This window comes from Eublepharis macularius, chromosome 3 (genome assembly GCF_028583425.1).
Source record: "Eublepharis macularius isolate TG4126 chromosome 3, MPM_Emac_v1.0, whole genome shotgun sequence".
Lineage (NCBI taxonomy): Eukaryota > Metazoa > Chordata > Lepidosauria > Squamata > Eublepharidae > Eublepharis > Eublepharis macularius.
This window is the reverse complement of record NC_072792.1, coordinates 178,914,798-178,933,101: the sequence shown is the minus strand read 5'-3', so window position 1 is coordinate 178,933,101 and position 18,304 is coordinate 178,914,798. Positions and strand designations below refer to the sequence as shown.

General features: G+C 45.3%; 1 protein-coding gene across 3 annotated transcripts in view; it reads right to left on the bottom strand.

Moving 5' to 3' along the window:
- Positions 1-384: 384 nt before the first annotated feature.
- The window catches only part of PAK1 (p21 (RAC1) activated kinase 1), a 142,481-nt gene continuing 124,561 nt past the window's right edge, over positions 385-18,304 (bottom strand). For all 3 annotated transcript variants that reach the window (XM_054974076.1, XM_054974075.1, XM_054974074.1), the window contains 6 exons: positions 15,560-15,672; positions 10,543-10,660; positions 7,426-7,525; positions 4,960-5,156; positions 3,217-3,354; positions 385-1,454 (listed from right to left, as the gene is read on the bottom strand). In XM_054974076.1, the coding sequence (XP_054830051.1) occupies positions 1,368-1,454; positions 3,217-3,354; positions 4,960-5,156; positions 7,426-7,525; positions 10,543-10,660; positions 15,560-15,672 (753 nt within the window). In that variant the 3' untranslated portion in view covers positions 385-1,367. The remainder of the gene's footprint in view (positions 1,455-3,216; positions 3,355-4,959; positions 5,157-7,425; positions 7,526-10,542; positions 10,661-15,559; positions 15,673-18,304) is intronic.

The following is an 18,304-nucleotide window of genomic DNA, read 5'->3' as shown; positions in this document are numbered from 1 at the left end:
GTATAACTTGGGGACCAAAAGGACATAAAAGGCAGCCAGAAAACGGTAGGTATGGTGGCCCCAGGGGGCCAACATACCTACTGTTTTCGAAACTGTGACAGTGAGAACATCTGAGGAAGGGAATAGACAGGGGCTGCAATGGGCTTAGAGGGTCACAAGTTGTACAGGCTTGCTCCATCAGACGCAGTTAGCAGCCAGGGCTTCACAGTTCCTTGTGGGAGGGAAAGACAGCAAAGAAATACACACCACGTGGCATTTGCTACTAGAAGTAGCTGCTGGCCAGGACATTTTACCAAACAAAGCTGTACAAGAGGCACAACATTAAAGTGTCTCTTCTGTTTGGGGGGGGGGGAAGAAAGATACTTTGCAAGCAAACACTTTTTAACCACATTTTTATTAAAATTTGGCATGGCCAGATCCAGTTCATAGCCACCAGCTGGCCATTCCTGACTTACAGTATACAGATGAAACAGATGCAAATGAGAAAGATGTTATTACTCCAGAAAAAAACCCACAGTTAGATATTAAACACAGCTGATAGAGGGTTAACCCTTAGACTACTGTCCTTTCGCACCCAGAAAGTTTCCCTCTGATAAGCATCCTTGTGAATTATTGCTAGAGATTCTTTCGCCGAAAGAACAGACGACTGTAGAGCGGTCGAAACAGCAACAAGCATTTAATCAAGCGGGCAATTCGCTTCACAAAAAGCCCTCCCGAAACAGCACGGCGATCGATGTAATTCTCTGTTAGTTGGAGGATGGCTCATTCTAACTATTTCAGTGTCTTCTCTGGGGCATGCACACACTCGTCCAAATATTTGAGGGGCGTGCAGAGGAAAACTTGGTTGATGCATGTTTTCCTTAGGATCATATAAAAGCTGCCTTGGTGCATCCTTGTCGGATCTAACTTTCAAGTAATCCAAACTGTACCAGGGCCTCTCGGTCGTCTAAGAACAAGGCTGCTGAATGGAGGTACAGGAAGTACAGGCAAAGCAAGATTTAATTTAATTCAGGAACGAACAGTCTAAAAGGCTCTATGTAATTTTTTAATCCCCTTTCTTAAATCCCTACAATAAAAGGGAAAAAACGTGGCTTGTTGTCACGTTGTTTAGGATTATGTACTCCCGTAACGACCCATTAGAAATGTACAAATAGACTCTTTCCTGTTCTTAAGGCACAGGTTTAAAGTTAAGTCACCTGTGCACTTTCTGACATGCAATACAAATTATTTGCACCATCCTGTTCTTGCAGGATTAGAAGTCTTTCAGTACAGTAGAAGTCACAACAGTCGAGCTCTTTGAAACAGATGTCTTTCTTAAAAAGGGTATTTAAATGGCTTGGCACGATCCCTGTGGCTACATGGTGATTTCAATGGTTGTTCTTTGCAGCCTCTTTAGCAGCGACGATCAGGGGCGTGAGGCTGGACAGCGGCTTGGCAATTTTCAGGAACTGGTGCTAGAAGAGGTAGGAGAGAAGTTTTAGGGATGGAATACTCTTTTTCCAGTCGACACACACCCAGTGAAGCGATGTGAATTGCAAACAAGAGAATAGGCTAACTTTCCTTCAGTAGGGTTCAAAGTTGCTAATTGTCTTGGCTGGTCCACTACCTTTCTAATGCATTTATTGGGAGGCTGCGCCTGGACTGGAATTGACAAGTCAATTGTCAAGACAAACAGGAGTGGGTCTTTCCTCTAAGTCAGGAAGTTACAAATGCAACTGGATTCCCTGTAAGAAGAGGAATCTCTAGCATATGAGACTACGATCCCAAACATCTAAGGTTCAAATTCTTGCTCTGTGTTTTTATTATGTACATTTTTAATCAGTTAGCCACCTTAGGCAGCCCTGATGAGGGCAGAAAGGTGGGGTACAGGTTTTCTAAATAAATAAATGTTTGAGCTCTTTTAGCCCTCAAATGGATTATTTTTAAAATTGGAAGCAACAAAACCACCTTTCTGTCCCACTATTTCAGAAAAACTTATTTGCATTTGTATCTGTGAGAACGTACATACATATATATTTGTGTGTGTGTGTGTGTGTGTAGAGACCCGGCGATTCCAGGGGTCATTTTGTAGAAAAAGAGCTGGAGGAACTCATTAGCATAACTCATTAGCATAGCTCATTAGCATATGTCACACCCCTTGCCATCACCAGAAGTATGTCATTAGCATAACTGATTTGCTTATGCCACACACCCCTGACATCATCTATCCTGGCTTTTTTGGACCCAATCCTGGCCATTCAGGGCTGAAATTGGGCCCAAAATGGCAAAAAGGGGCTGAAAATGGCTGAAAAGGGGCTCAAAATGGTCAGGATCGGGCCGCTGCTGAGTAGGAGAGTGATCCACCACCTGTCAGAGGCCCGATCCGGGCTGTTTTGCCCCAATCCAGGCTGAAACAGGCCCAAAATGGCCGAGAGTCAGGTGGGCGGGGCCACGTGACATGTGACCTCTTTGGAGAACTGCTGGAAAATGAGTCCTGGTCGATTCCATGGATCAAGCAATTGACCAATCTAAACAGACAGATACACACATAAATAGTATAGTATAGTATAGTATAGTATAGTATAGTATAGTATAGTATAGTATAGTATAGTATAGTATAGTATAGTATAGTATAGTATAGTATAGTATAGTATAGTATAGTATATAGTATCGCATCGCATAGCATCACATTGTATATAACAGATCAAGAGAGGGAGGGCAGGAAGGGTTACATCAGTGCTTAGTTCTCGTGGCCCCTTCTTACATCCCCAGGGTAATGCTAATCGCCACTTGGGGTCAGGTAGTAATTTTCCCCAGGCCAGTTTGGACAGGGATCCTGGTGGTGTTTTGACATCTTCTGGGCCTGGAGCAAGAGTTACTGGGTGTGTATGTGGTGGGGGGAAGGTAGTTGTGAATTTCCTGCATTGTGCAGGGGGTTGGACTAGATGACCCTGAAGGTCTCTTTCAACCCTATGATTCTTTGCTGTGTGTGCACTCCTCTGTTGTATGCAGCATTCCAGCACAATTAATAAATGAAAACTGCCGTTCTCTCTCCGCTTCTATGTGAGTGTGTGTGTATTATATATAAAAAACACAAATCGGCCTCATGGCATTGTGTGAACAGATGCAAGTTCGTGCAACATATTCCAACAGCAGATGTTTTGGTATTTTTAGAGCAAAATTCAAGCAGCCTCGTTCTTTGCCACGTGTGCTTTTTCACCTAAGTCGAAGCATTACCTGGAGGAGCTCATTAGCAGAGCCCCGCTTCTCCACATCCATCTCAAGGCAGCGATTAAGGAAGTCTCTAAATATGGGTGAAAGCTTTTCTGGATTCTGCAGCTCTGGGGTGCCATTGGTAGCAATGAGATATAAAGCCTAAAGGGAGGGAAACAGCATAAAAATAGACTTCATCATAGACTCCAGTCTAAGTCCATTGAAATTAATAGGCTTAGACTGGATTAACTTTGTTTAGGATTGCACTGTAAGTCACAGAAGCTCCATGCACACGTCACAGGGGGGGAATACAATTTATTCAGAATAGGAATGAGCCTGAAATCCTAACCACCAGCTTAATCCTTCCTTGTCCAGACAACCTGGAACTGCTGTGGCAGTCCTGAGCCAGTGCTCAGCTGCTGTGGTTAAATGGCTAAAAGTGAATAAGTTGAAACTGAATGCTGACAAGACGGGGGTGATTTATTTACTTCAGATCCAAGGCTGGCCAGGTAGGTCAAGTTCTTGGAGAGGACTGTGATTCCCATATTCAAAGAGGGGTATGGTTGCCAGGCAGAGCTTGGCAACTGCTGGTGGTGGGAACACTGTGAGGGGCACTGTTGCCCACATGACAAAGTGATGGTGGGTGGTTCTAGGAATTGTTGGAAACACCCTTTGCGGCTTGAGCTGCCCCGCGGGGGGGATTCCCCCCTGCGGGCCAGATGAAGTTTAAAGGGCCCTTTCCCTGCAGCTCAGAAGCGGCAAGAAAGGGCCCTTCCCGGCTTGAACTGGCCCGCAAGGGGGTGAGAATTCCCCCCCATGGGCCAGCTGAAATTTAAAGGGCCCTTTCCATGCTGCTCGCACGTGGCAGGTAAGGGCCCTTCCTGGGTTCAGCTGGGAATTCCCCCCGTGGGCCAGCTGAAGCCAGCTGTGGGGTTTGAACCCCCCCCCGAACCTTCCGGAAGCCACCCAAATCGCTTTGGGAAGCTTTGATTTGGCATTTCCTAATTGGGGCCAGCATGCCAGGCCCGATTCAGAAATCCTGAATCTTTACAAATCAGATCCGCTTTGGGTGTTTTTCCCGAATTGGAAACCGAAATTGCACACCCCTACTACTCACTGTTACTTTGGGTTTCCCTTGGAAGTGACATTGTCATAGTGGTGCCAGTTTTTAAAAAGTTTTTCCCCTGTCCCATGGGAATTTCATGGGAAGGGCAGGGTTCAGGGACAGGAGAAACCTCAGCTGGGAAGTGACAGTGTGTGGTTCTAGGAATCGGAAGAAACACTATGATTTCTGGTGAGTCCTAGAGCTACCCACTGCTGCTTTGGGTTTCTCCTGGAAGTGACATCGTCGTAGTGGTGCCAGTTTTTAAAAAGTTTTTCCCCTGTCCCATGGGAATTTCCTGGGGAGGGCAGGGTTCAGGGACAGGAGAAACTTCAGCTGGGTCTAATGCCATACAGTCCACCCTCCAAGGCATCTATTTTCTCCAGGGCAGCTGATCTCTGTGGACTGGAAATGTTGTAATTCCAGGAGAACACCAGGCCCCACTTGAAGGTTGGCAACCCTAGCTGCCCTCTGACCTAGTAGGCTCTGCCCTTAAACCTAACCAGAATCATGAAAGGGGGCCACTTGGAAGTTTTTTCCCTCCAGGTCCATTTTTGCTTCCCAATCCCTGGATCCTGTGCGCTATTTTATTTGGACTAATGAGAAAAACACAATTTGGGTACAACACACCCCTGGGCAGAAGGGTGGGATGAAAAGAAGCTTACCCTCAGGGGGTTCTCGTTGAGGTACGGCGGCTCCCCTTCTATCATTTCGATAGCCATTATCCCCAGAGACCAGATGTCCACTTTTGGTCCATACGCTTTCCTGGTTACCACCTCGGGAGCCATCCAATATGGCGTCCCCACCATTGTGCTGCGCTTGCTCTGCTCCGGAGTGATTTGTGCGCAGAAACCAAAATCGGCTGGGAAAAGAAGGAAAAGCAAATGGGTGTTTTCCCCTCTCAGAACAGACTCAAATGAGGATGGAGGGGAGAGAGGAATAGATCCCCGGGCACTGTTGAGAAATCCCCACGATCCCATGGCTAACAGTTCAAAATACGACTCCTATTGGAAATGAAGAACCCCAACACTGGCTTTACCCGCTACCTCACTGCCACTCCAGTCCAGATGCAAGCAAAGGATTCAAATATACACCAAGGTCTGAACGGCCCCTTTGGCACATCAGCTGCTCGTTTGGAGGGGCAGCTCCGTAACAGAGCACCTGTCTTCTATGCAAAGGGTTTCCAGTTCAATCCCCAGCATCTCTAGCTGAAAAGATCCTGGATGGTAAGTGCTAGGGAATACTTCTCTCTCTGCCATTTCTGCCAGGCAGACTAGAAGCTAAAGTGGTAGACCACTGGGCTGGCTGATATACATCAGATTTATACACTCATAAATAAAGCAAGACAGCAGTTCTCTTTGCCTTGGCTTGTACAGCGGATTAGGCCCTAGTAGCATTTCCCCTAGCAGAATTCCTCCTCCTTTTTTTTCAAACGTGCCTCTACATTAGAGATGGGCACAAATCGAATTACGACCCACAAAAAAGTTTAAAGGGCCCTGCCGCTTGCAAGGCAGGAGAGGGCCCTTTTTAATTGTCAAATGCCCCTTTCCCTGCCACTGCTAAGCGCCTAGAAAGGGTCATTTAAACCCCACGAACTAGTTCGTAAACTTGTCCCAGTTCGTGCCAGTTCATGGTTCCTGGTTCGTGAAAACACACGAACCTCACGGTTCGGTTTTTTGGTGGTTCGTGCCCATCTCTGCTCTACAAATGCATGAGCCCAGATATCGTCACCTAAAAATCAAACAGTACATTTCTCCAAAACTGTATTTTTTTCTTTTAGCATGTGGAGTGTATTCGTAAGAGGGTGGTATTTGTGAGACTGGTTCTCTCCAAGACTGTGTCGAGTCATCAGATTGCTAAATAAAAAGAAAAGAAAGATTTAAAGAGTTCGCTGCGAAAAGCAATCATATTAATTCATACTGAGCTATCCGCTGGAGGAATGAGGCGTAACAGATGCAACAGGGATCATATGAGAGACAACATCATCAGTCTTTTTTATCTCTCTTTGCCTGCTCACAGAAATGTATGAGTTTTGGCTTGTTCATCCTTGTGCAAGAACTATTTTTGTATGATATTTTTGTATGATGTTTTTAAATGTTTTAATATGGAATGTTTTAAATGTTCTTAATAATAATAATAATATTTGATTTATATACCACCCTTCTGGACATCTTAATGTCCACTCAGAGCGGTTAACAAAGTATGTTACTATTATCCCCACAACAAAACACCCTGTGAGGTGGGTAGGGCTGAAAGAGCTCTGACAGAGCTGTGTCTGGCCCAGGGTCACCCAGCTGGCTTCAAGTGGAGGAGTGGGGAATCAAACCTGGCTCTCCAGATTAGAGTCCTGCCGCTCTTAACCACTACACCAAACTGGCTCTCTTAATGTTGTTATCCACCCTGAGCCTGCTTGCAGGGAGGGCGGAATACAAATATGATATAAATAAATAAATAAATAAATAAATAAATAAATAAATAAATAAATAAACTGTGCAAAAAAGACCGCTATTTCCTCCCATTGAAAAGATGGGAAACTGAGGCTGAGGGATAAGGGTGAGTGCAGATTTCAACCCCAACATCCCACGAATAACCCAAATGTTCTCTGCTAGATCTTGCTGGTTGTTCTGGTGTTGCCAAACTGGATGCCTGGTCAGCCCAGCATGGTAGATCCCAGGACCATTTAGTAAGGGGTTAAAAAAGTCAACAGGTGATAAAAAGTAGTTATTGGGGTAGGTTAGGCGACTGGGTGAAGCACCTGTGCTCATTTCTCCTATCTATCTTTCCACCCGTCCGCCCATCTGTCCGTCCGCCCGTCCGCCCACCCATCATCTACCACCTACCCACCCACCAGATAGACAGACGGACAGATATGGGTGGGAAACTGTTTCCCAGGAGGAAATCCAGTTAGCTAGTGATTCGAGGTGGGACGGAAGAGGGCACCTTCATTTAAGAATACAGCTTGGCTCATTTGCTTGAGTGATATACTGGGAACACTTTGCTTGCACTCGGTCTCTGCTTGCAGCCTACTATGATTTGGAAAGGGGGGAATTGGGGCACGGATGTGGTTCTGAGGGATGCCCGGTCCTTTCCAATCCACGTCCCGTTCTCCCCAGCCAGCCCCAGCCCCGTACTTAGTTTGACGGAGCCGTCCATCCCCAGCAGGATGTTGTCGCTCTTGATGTCCCGGTGGATGACTTGGTTGGAATGGAGGAACTCCAAAGCCTGAAGACACTGTGGAGAAAACCCAACACAGGGCAATTAATATTATTAAACTAATGGGTCTTCGTAGGGTGATCATCATACAAATGGACTGATTAATTGGCTAATACTTGGGTTAAATAAGGGAAAGGGTGGAGCCTGTGTGTGTTTATTCATATCTGTGTGTGTTTAATCATATCTAAAACAAAAATAGAGGATCCAGAGGAGTTAGCCGTGTTAGTCTGTAGTCTGATGCATCTGACGAAGAGAGCTGTGATTCTCGGAAGCTTATGCTACAGTAAAGTTGGTTAGTCTTAAAGGTGCTACTGGACTCTTTTCTAAAAATAGAGGAGTCTTTAAAAAATATAGTAGGCAAGCAAGGGAATCAAATTTTACCTCGTTTCCCCCCCCCCCCATTCCCCAAACCTGGCTCACTTCTGTTGTCAGAGAAGATGAGCCAGGAGAAAAATGCTTTGACAAAGAGAAAACAGCAGTGTAAGGCCAAGGTAGGATTCAATTCCCAGGGACACTCTTCTAAACTTAATGTACTTTCTGAGATCCACTTATCGACAATTCTTCCATACTGTTTTCCCCCTCTCCAAGAAAAAATGCAGGGATCTCACATCAGTCAGCAATGAACAAGCGCATATTTTATTTTTCATGTTTAGTACTAATATATACACACAGCATTACTAAGTGACAGGCTGTATTTCATAGCCAGTTTACACATTACGCAGGGGGACTTTGCCATCCAACCTCCCTTGAGTTCACCCTGTTTCACTCCTTCCTCTTGGCCTTGCGACGCCCCTGCAATGGAGTCATGGCCCACAGTTTGAGAACCTCTGTAATAAACAGTTATAACCAGCATTCTACTTCCTACATTTTTAGGTGGCCTTTAAACCTTAGCACAGAAAAAGGGAAAAGAGCAAAGTAGGGTTTTTTAAAAAAAGCCTATTCATTTTCCAGCGGCAATAAATAAATCTATTTTTATACTAACTATTATCTCCATGAGTAGGCACTTATGAGCCAAATGATACAGGCAGCGATAATGAGGAGACACAGATATTCATATGACACTGAAAGATATGATATTTCAGGTACCTGCAAACCATTAATTTTAAAAAGCCTATAGCAATTAGAGATTGCTCTTAAGATGGGCCTTTTATTCCTGGCAGAGCAGACTCGCTTTTAAAATTTGAATTATGCATCAAGAAAGCAGGTAAAGCTTTTGAGGGGTGGGAAGGAGATGAAGTAATTTAGAAACAACGTTCATTCATTTGCAAACTGTCTCCACTGCTAAGTTTTGGAAAAAATTCTTTATTTTAGTTTAGTTTATTTCCCTCCCTTCCCTTCTTTCCTTCCATGTCTTTCCCTCCCTTTCCCCTCTTTTCCTTCCTTCCTTCTTTCTTTCCATGTCGTTCATATTTTCAATAAAAATGTTAGGGTTGCCAGGTCTGACTCAGAAAATACTTGGGGACTTTGGAAGTAAAGCCTAGCAAGGATGTGACATCACTTTCGTGATGTCACTTCCAAGTCAAAGGTCAGGTGATGGCTCTTCCCAAGCTCCACCACTTCTGATGATGTCACTTCCAGCATACTGCACCGAACCCCCACCCCTTCCTGTGATGTCACTTTCAGGACACTCCCCCAAACTCGCCTCTTCCTCAGAAGTCACTTCAATGCATCATGTCTTGTGACTCTCAAACATCTGACATTTATTCTATGTGGCTCTTACATTAAGCAAGTTTGGCCACCCCTGCCTTAGAATCTCAACTTTAGTATTTTTTTTTAAAAAAGAACAAGTTTCTAGCCCTTCATGGGTGCAAAGACCAGCTGGGAGGTATGAGAACTGACACTCTGGAAGCCAAAGCATAGCGCAGCTGGGGATTGAAGCTGCAGAGCCCTGAAAAACCTCTGATGAGTAGCAAAAGCAAAAGGAAAATATGCGTGCATACATGATATACATGTATCAATTCAACCAGGAAGAAGAATAAAGCTTTGCTTGGAGTCAAATCTCCTTCCACTGCCCCAAACAGAACGCCTTCCTTTTTTTCAGAAAATTCATGCTACATAGAACTCCAGAGATCATAGGACAAGGTCCAGGTTGCAGTGCCAAATCCATGGTTCTATGCCACATGAATGCGCATCATGCGCCCACACCATGCACATTTAGAGTCAGTTAGTGGCTTTTGCTTCGGCACAAACTAGAACTCACTGGTCTATTTGCATATCTCCTCTGCCTGCCAGGCCTGCGAACCACCAACAAACGGTGGTTTGCAATGCTGGAGCGTGGACCAATACAAAATGTCTTTGCTGGCTAACTGAGATAAGAGTCTATTTGTAGGAAATCTGGGAGAAGAAGAATGCTTTCAATGGTCTTGGCTCTGACAAAGAAAAATCCAAACGGAGCTTCCAAACCCGGTTCTTCGTCAGCTGTCTATCTAAGGTTGTGAAAGTCACTTAGCACATCTAAGCTAATTTGTGAAAATCTGTCTATGCTAACTTGTGAAAATCACTGGATCATTCAGGGAACGTAATATTTATAGTCAAGAATATTGGATGCCGACGACTTTCAGGGTGGATCCAATCAATTGGACTTTTCTCCTAGGAGACACTTTTGGCAATTTTCCAGTTTGGAATTTGAACTGATTATTGAGTCAATGTATGTATTGTATATAATTTTTTTCTGGAATTATTGTATGATTTGCTGTCTGAATGAACATAGAGGGGCAATTCTATGCACAGTGATTCTCTAACTGTACATTAATGAATACATAGAAATTGTCTATACATAATGGTTTATATAAGATGTGACATATTAATCTCATTTATATATACAGTTTTGATATGACTTGCACCAAAGTCATTGATGGAGTGTGGGGGGAGTGCATACAAGCTCAGGGTTTGTTTATATAATGCCGAATTAAGGAATTGGCATTACATCCAAACCGTCTCTCAATGTCTCACGTTAGATCTCCTCAAAGCACACACCCAGCCATCAGTAAAGTGCTCATCCCAAAGGGAAATGGGATTCAAACAGGCCCCCTTACCTCTCGGCACACGGCTGCTATCTGCCCTTCATCCATGCAGGTCTCCGTCACCACGTCTGTCAGAGAGCCGCCTGCCAAATATTCCATGACTACCCACAATTCGTCTCCCACAAGGTAACTGTGGGAAGCCAGAAAAACAACAGAAGGTTAATTGTATGTTTCTTTAGCCAAACCTGCCCACTGCCAAATTTGAGAGTGGAGCTATTTTTAATAACGGAGCAAGCCAGGAGCACAAACAGCCAGTGTGCAGCAATGGACAACAGTGAACATTAAAGAATCAAGAATTCAAATTCCTGTTCGACCAAGGAGAGCCTCACATACGGCAAGCTGAACTCCTGAAAAAACAGCAGCAGAGGAAGCTATCGTCTACACAGACAATTTCTAAAAAATGTGTTTCAAGGTTGATGCAGAAGTAGCAGGGCAGTGACAAATAAAGGGATTCGGCAGGATGGGAGTTTACTCACAACAAAGATCTGCTGTCTGTGCAGAAAAATGTCAAAGGTGGAATGACTCCTGCCTCCCCCTTGAACATCCCCACAGGACTGTTATGGGAAATATCCACAGCAGCAGAGGACACGTGCTACACCCAGGATAAGGGTGAATTTTGTGGATGGAAACGACTTCACCACCACAAGGGAATCACCAGACAGGGCAATGCTAGAGAGGCTGTTTTGGTGTCCAAAGTGGTCTTAAGAGGTAGCCCCAATCTTCCCCAACATCCACTGAATTCCTGTAACTGTCGGTCACCAGGACTGACCCTTAACAACAAGTGGAAATGCAGACCTGCCTTGTGCAACTCCACTAGGATTGCAATGAGTCATAGATTGAAAGGAGTAGCTGTGTTAGTCTGTTGTGGCAAAACAGTAGCCATTACTAGAGTCCAGTAGCACCTTTAAGACTAACCAACTTTATTGTAGCATAAGCTTTTGAGAACCACAGCTCTCTTCGTCAGATGCAACTTTATTGTAGCATAAGCTTTTGAGAACCACAGCTCTCTTCGTCAGATGCAACTTTATTGTAGCATAAGCTTTTGAGAACCACAGCTCTCTTCGTCAGATGCAACTTTATTGTAGCATAAGCTTTTGAGAACCACAGCTCTCTTCGTCAGATGCAACTTTATTGTAGCATAAGCTTTTGAGAACCACAGCTCTCTTCGTCAGATGCAACTTTATTGTAGCATAAGCTTTTGAGAACCACAGCTCTCTTCGTCAGATGCAACTTTATTGTAGCATAAGCTATCGAGAACCACAGCTCTCTTCGGATGCATCTGATGAAGAGTCCAGTGGACTCTGATGAAGAGTCCAGTGGCACCTTTAAGACTAACCAACTTTATTGTAGCATAAGCTTTCGAGAACCACAGCTCTCTTCGTCAGATGCAACTTTATTGTAGCATAAGCTTTCAAGAACCACAGCTCTCTTCATCAGATGCATCCGAAGAGAGCTGTGGTTCTCGATAGCTTATGCTACAATAAAGTTGCATCTGACGAAGAGAGCTGTGGTTCTCAAAAGCTTATGCTACAATAAAGTTGGTTAGTCTTAAAGGTGCTACTGGACTCTTTACTATATTACAATGAGTGGAATCGCATTCAGAGATGCTTCTGGTCAAGCTCTCTCTTTCGTATGTTGATGAGGGATTATAATTATTTTGAAAAATCACATATGTATCCTATCCTTCCAAGACTACTTTATGCTCACAACAACTCTGCAAGGCAGATTAAGCTGACAAAGAGAAAGCAACTGACCCAAGGCCAGACATTTAATTCTATGGCCAAATGAGAATCTGAATCTGTCTGCATAATACACTGACTGTTCCTGGTTTCAGGAAGGCAGAAACGCCCCGTGGGAACTGGTCCAAGAACTAGGAACGGGAGGCCAGGTACTTGTGCGCTTCTTAAGATTTGCTGTGATAAGTTACATGTTGGGTGGGAAGTTGGTCTGCGATGGACTTGGGACCTTTTACGGCTCTTTTGAGGCTAAGAACAGAGGAAACGGCTTCAAGAACAACCAAGGAGAGATGTTTTAATCCCAAAGACTTCAGTGTGCTCATTTATCCTTTGCAAGAATGGTTGAATCGGCACCAAAATGGAATCTGTGGGGCCTCTCCTGTCCCTGCGGGAAGGAGGAAAGCAAATGTTCAAAGCAGCTTGGCGTCTTTCTCACTGGAGAAAGGAAATAGCCACAACAGCATGTTGTGAAGACAGGCAAGGGGAGGAGGTCTTCCGATGGCCCTGAACTCTCAACGAGCAACATGGCCAAGACCTTATGGTCATCTCTAACATTTGCCCTCGTTTTAAAAAGAATCATGAAAGGAGAAAAGTAATAATACTGGGGGAAAGCTGAGCATCTTGAGATCATCCAAAGAATCAGAATTCATTTTGTAAGCTCAGTGTAGCACTTAAGACTATGCTATGGAAGCATTCTGGTTGTCCTTGGACCACTCACACAGTGTCAGTTCTGCCTACCTCACAGGGTTGCTGTTGAGAGGATTAAACAGAGGTGGGGAGAACAACCTTGTATTCCAGTCTGGGTCCCGCACTAAGGAGAAGCGGGGCATAAATATATAAATAAGTAAAATGAAAATAAAAGCAAGTCAGTAGTGGTGGTGGAGAGTACCATCAAGTCATCACTGACTTATGGCGACCCCTGGTGGAATTTTCATAGCAAGATACTAACAGAAGTGGTTGGCCTGCCTCTACAACCCTGGTCTTCGTTGGGAGGTCTCCCTTCCGATTACTAACCACGGCTGACCTTGCTTAGCTTCTGAGATCTGACGAGATTGGGTTTGCCTGGACCAGGGCTTTTTTTCAGCGGGAACACAGTGGAATGGAGTTCTAGCACCTCTTAAAAATGGTCACATGGCTGGTGGCCCCGCCCCCTGATCTCCAGACAGAGGGGAGTTTAGATTGCCCTCCATGCTGCCCAAACAGGCCAAAATCAGCCCACTGTGGAGTGCAGGAGCACTCCAGGGCCTGTTGTACCACCCCAGCAGTGCTCTCGCACTCTGCAGTGGGCCAATTTTGGCCACAAATGGGCCCAATTTGGCCCTAAAATGGCCAAAATCAGCCTGCTGCAGAGTGTGGGAGTGTTCCCAGGGGCAGCATGAGGCTTGCACGATGACATCACTTCCTGGAAGTGATGTCATCACACAGTCCCTGGACCACGTGCCCACAAAGACCCCTCTGTCTGAAGATCAGGCGGTGGGGCCACCAGCCATGTGACCATTTTTGCCGAGGTCAATTTAAACTTTAAAAAACTCCCCCCTTGTTCCAGCTGACCCAAAGTGATGTAATTGTGCGGTCTTGAGTTCGACCACAGAGTTCCACCACCACCTCTTTTCCCAGAAAAAGAGCCCTGGCCTGGACTATCCAAATCCAAGCAAGTCACGAGTCCTTTAAGCTGCCGAGATAATATCGAAAGCACTCAGACAACTACTTGGTGAGTTTTCACATGCTGGGGAAGTGGAAGAGAGAAGAGAGGACAAGCAGGAGTCCTAGCAGGTGGCTACAGCGCCCCCTCTCTAGGAGTTTGAGAAGCGCAATTACGCACAATAAACAACTACATACTTCATTTGCATCTTTCAACTAGGGATGGCAAAATTACTCATAGCTGCTGAGGCTACAGTAGCCACGTTTGCCAAATTATTCCACCAAATGTGGGCCACTTGCTTCCCACATGAACCTGCCTGTGAATTAAAACTGAAAATTAAGATAGTCATGCGTGGTCCCTCTGTATTACTTTGCTGTGGTGGGTATGTCATGCCATCTTTTCAGTGGTTTGCTTGCACTTCGCCTTTTACAGTTCCGAGTGGAAACCTTAATTATTTGTCCAAGGATTCCATAGATTGTGCCATTTGTATTTTAATCTGTGCCCTTAGCGCTGGAATCATTTTCTTGACTGCTACTTAATGACTTTTTAAAAAATGCTAAACAATTTTTAATACTGTTGGCTGAACTAGTTTTAGGATTTTTTTTAAAAAAAAAATTGTGCTCTTTTCAGTTTAATACTAGCAAGGACCGGGTTGTCAATTATATTGATTTCCATTATATTTGCAATATATTTCGTCTTGTTTTGCTGTAGAATGCCTGAGACATTGGAGGGGGAATGCAGCTAATAAAAGGAACTTTTATAAATAAAAACAAAATAAACACATGCCACACTGCCCGATAATAACTCCAGTGCAAAAAAAGGCCTGCAGAAAGCAAGATTATTGCCAGCAGGATGTAGTGTATTGGTTGAAGTGCTGGAGAAGGCCCTAAGAAACTTAGGTTAAAGTCCCCAATTTACTATGAAGTTCACTAGGTGACTTTGGCCGTTACAGTGTCTCAGCCTAACCTACTTTGCAGGGTTGTTGTGATGGCAGAGAGGGTCGGAGAGGGAACCTCTAAGGTGCTCAGGGCAGTATATTCGGAAGAGTGAATTAAAAATGGATAGCTAGACAATAAAAGGCGAGCCCCATGACGCAGAGTGGTAAGCTGCAGGTCATCTCATTGAAAAAAATGCAGTCCGGTAAGATCCAAATAAAGGTAAAAAGAGAGGAGCCCCGTGGCGCAGAGTGGTAAGCTGCAGTACTGCAGCCGAAGCTCTGCTCACGAACTGAGTTCGATCCTGGAGGAAGCTGGGTTCAGGTAGCCGGCTCAAGGTTGACTCAGCCTTCCATCCTTCCGAGGTCGGTAAAATGAGTCCCGGGGGTAAAGTGTAGATGACTGGGGAAGGGAATGACAAACCACCCCATAACAAAAAGTCTGCCAAGAAAATGTCGTGATGCGACGTCTCCCCATGGGACAGTAATGACTTGGTGCTTGCACAGGGGACTACCTTTACCTTTTACCTAGGTAGACAGTATCAAAAGCAAACTAACTTTTTATTTACTGATCTCCCTTAGCAGCCTTCCCAAGATATAAGGGCATGAGAATAATTATACAGAAGCATATAAAGAGCCATCTTTCTGGTGGTACTGGCTCTATCCCAGATGAGGATCCCCAAACGAATTCCCTTTTTTGGGAGCGGCAGCACGTACCTATCCAGATAGTTGACAATGTTAGGGTTCTTGTTTTCCCTCATAACGAGGATTTCATTAATTATCAACTCTTTTTTGGGCTGCTGCTGCAAGTTCATCTGCTTGATTGCAACCTGAAATTAAAAATTAGGGGCGGGGGAGAAATTGTCCCATCAGACATTTGCCGTGTTGCAGGAGGAAGATATGGAGGTGATGGGAGCGAAGCCAGAGCGGAAATATCCTTCAGTTGGTGAAACGGATTTAAGAGGGCAGACAAAATTCCTGGGGCAGGGAGGAAAGTCCATCAGTTTCGAGTCATTAAGCATCATCTCTCTTGACCCCGCACCCATCCAATGATGGTAGAACAATAGTCAGTTTAACTCGAATTCAGGACACGCAGACAGGCAAGTCCATCTCTACGAGTTTCACAGGACTCCATGAAACAAGATGTACGTGTAGCTGCGCTATGCATGACTAGCAGCCCCGAATGCCATGTGGGTGTGAAGTCCCATGGGTGTGTTCTTGTGCCTGGCTAGCATCTCATTTAAAACAGACCGAAGAGTCTATCGGCCACAGTTAAGTGGCTAGCTTTCTCAAAGGCAATGTTGGGGAGATAATGGAAAGTGAAAGGCCAAGTCTTTCGCTGCAAATAATAACAACATTCGATTTACATACCACCCTTGAGGAAAACTTAACACCCACTCAGAGGGGTTTACAAAGTGTGTTATTATTATCCTCACGACAATCACCCTGTGAGGTGGGTGGGGCTGAGAGAGCTCTGAGAGAGCTGTGACGGACCCAAGGTCACTCAGCTGGCTTCAAACGGAGGAGTGGGGAATCAAACCTGGCTCTCCAGATTAGAGTCCTGCCACCAAACTGGCTCAAACACCTCACACTCCACTCCAGTCACCCGCTTCTACCCCTCCTGCAAGGGGAAACTGAAGACACGTTGGGTGGTATTCTAGCAAGGCCCAACACAGTTTATTAACTCTGTCTCCAAGGGCTGGTTCGCATGGGCGTGAACTCTGTCTCCATCACCTGATAACCTCCACATCAAAGTGGTCACTGGCCTGTGCAAATGAGCCATCTCGGGTCTTTCAGACCACCGGATGCATCTTTAGATGAAGTACATTTCAGTAGAGGCTTTTCCCACACCCAACGGCCTTCAGCAGAAGCCCAGGCAATGCAACAGCCACATGCGTCCACTGAAAGCACAGGCAGGGAGTGACTGGGGTGACTGCCTGGTGGTATGAAGGGATGACCGTGTGGAAGTGGTAGCACAAACTCTCCCTTTCCACAATCAGTGATGTTCAACATTGCTGATCAGGGGTCATTTTGGAGGAAAAGAACTGGAGGAACTCATTAGCATAACTCATTAGCATATGCCACACCCCTTGACATCACCAGCAGTGTGTCATTAGCATAACTGATTTGCATATGCCACACCCCCTGACATCACCTATCCTGGCTGTTTTGGACCCAATCCTGGCCATTCAGGGCTGAAGGGCCTGAAAAGGGCTGAAAAGGCAAAAAGGCAAAAAGGGGCTGAAAATGGCTGAAAAGGGGCCCAAAATGGTCAGGATTGGGCTACTGCTGAGCGGGAGAGTTATCCACCACCTGACAGAGGCCCGATCCAGGCCGTTTCGGCCCCAATCCAGGCCGAAATGGGACTAAATGGCTGAGAGTCAGGTGGGCGGGGCCACCTGACACGTGACCTCTTTGGGGAACTGCCGGAACTGCGTTCCTGCATGTCCCCCCTTGAAATGAGCCCTGGTGCTGATCAAAGGGGAGTTTGCAAAGCCATGTCCAGGTGGACGACTTGTGCCCACGCTCCCTCTCCACGTTTTCACTGAGCACAGCAGTGGGCTAGAATAAGGTGAGAATAAGGCAGCGGAGCACTGAGGTTGTAGAATGGACTGCACCACTTTCAGACTGGAAGGGAGGGATTACCTCCATCAAAGTTCCTAGATCTTAATAATTCCCAGTAACTGGGAAACTGGCCTGGCATACGAAGGGATAGCTTGGCTGGAACATCTCTCTCTGATCTGCTGCTTTTAAAAAAAACTATTTACAAGGAATTTCAACATGGGGAAACATTTTAAAATATCCCATCCCACCCCCTAAGCTGCTCTCTAAAGTGGTCCAGTCCATTCTGCTGCATGTGTAGACATGGCCTAAGTAATCGAGTCATGGGAAATCGATGGGGCTTACATTCACATGTGATCCAACCCCTGTTCCCCAGATCACATTTTGAATTTCCCGAGGGCTCCATTACAAGAGAGCTATATTGTAATCTATCAGGTGCTGTGCCACCTGAGTCAAAGAAGATAAGGTGAGAAAGAAACGTTCTGTGCTCATCTACCTTTCTAAGCGTGTTAAGACAGGCAGGCCAAGACCCATATAAAAATGCAGCAATACAGCTATTTTCTTAAGACTGCACACATGCCCACATTTGTAGATAGGACCATGCCCAAGAGAAATAACTGGAGAGGTTTTCTCCATTAGAGAACGGAGTTCTCAGCTGCAAAGTTGAACAGCTTCCAAGTAGAACACTGGATCGATATAGCCAAAAGCTAAGTTTTTTAAGGAAGTCCAACTGAGTCACGTGACTTTGGAACAGTGCCCAGTTTTCAAAGGAAGCTATGACTCAGCAGATTTGTGCCGAGTCATTCGGCCAAAAATGCATCCGGGCTTGTGGCCGTGGGGAACGTCCCAGATACACCCGAAAGAATTAATTCAAAGAATTATTTGTCTTGGCATTTAGGT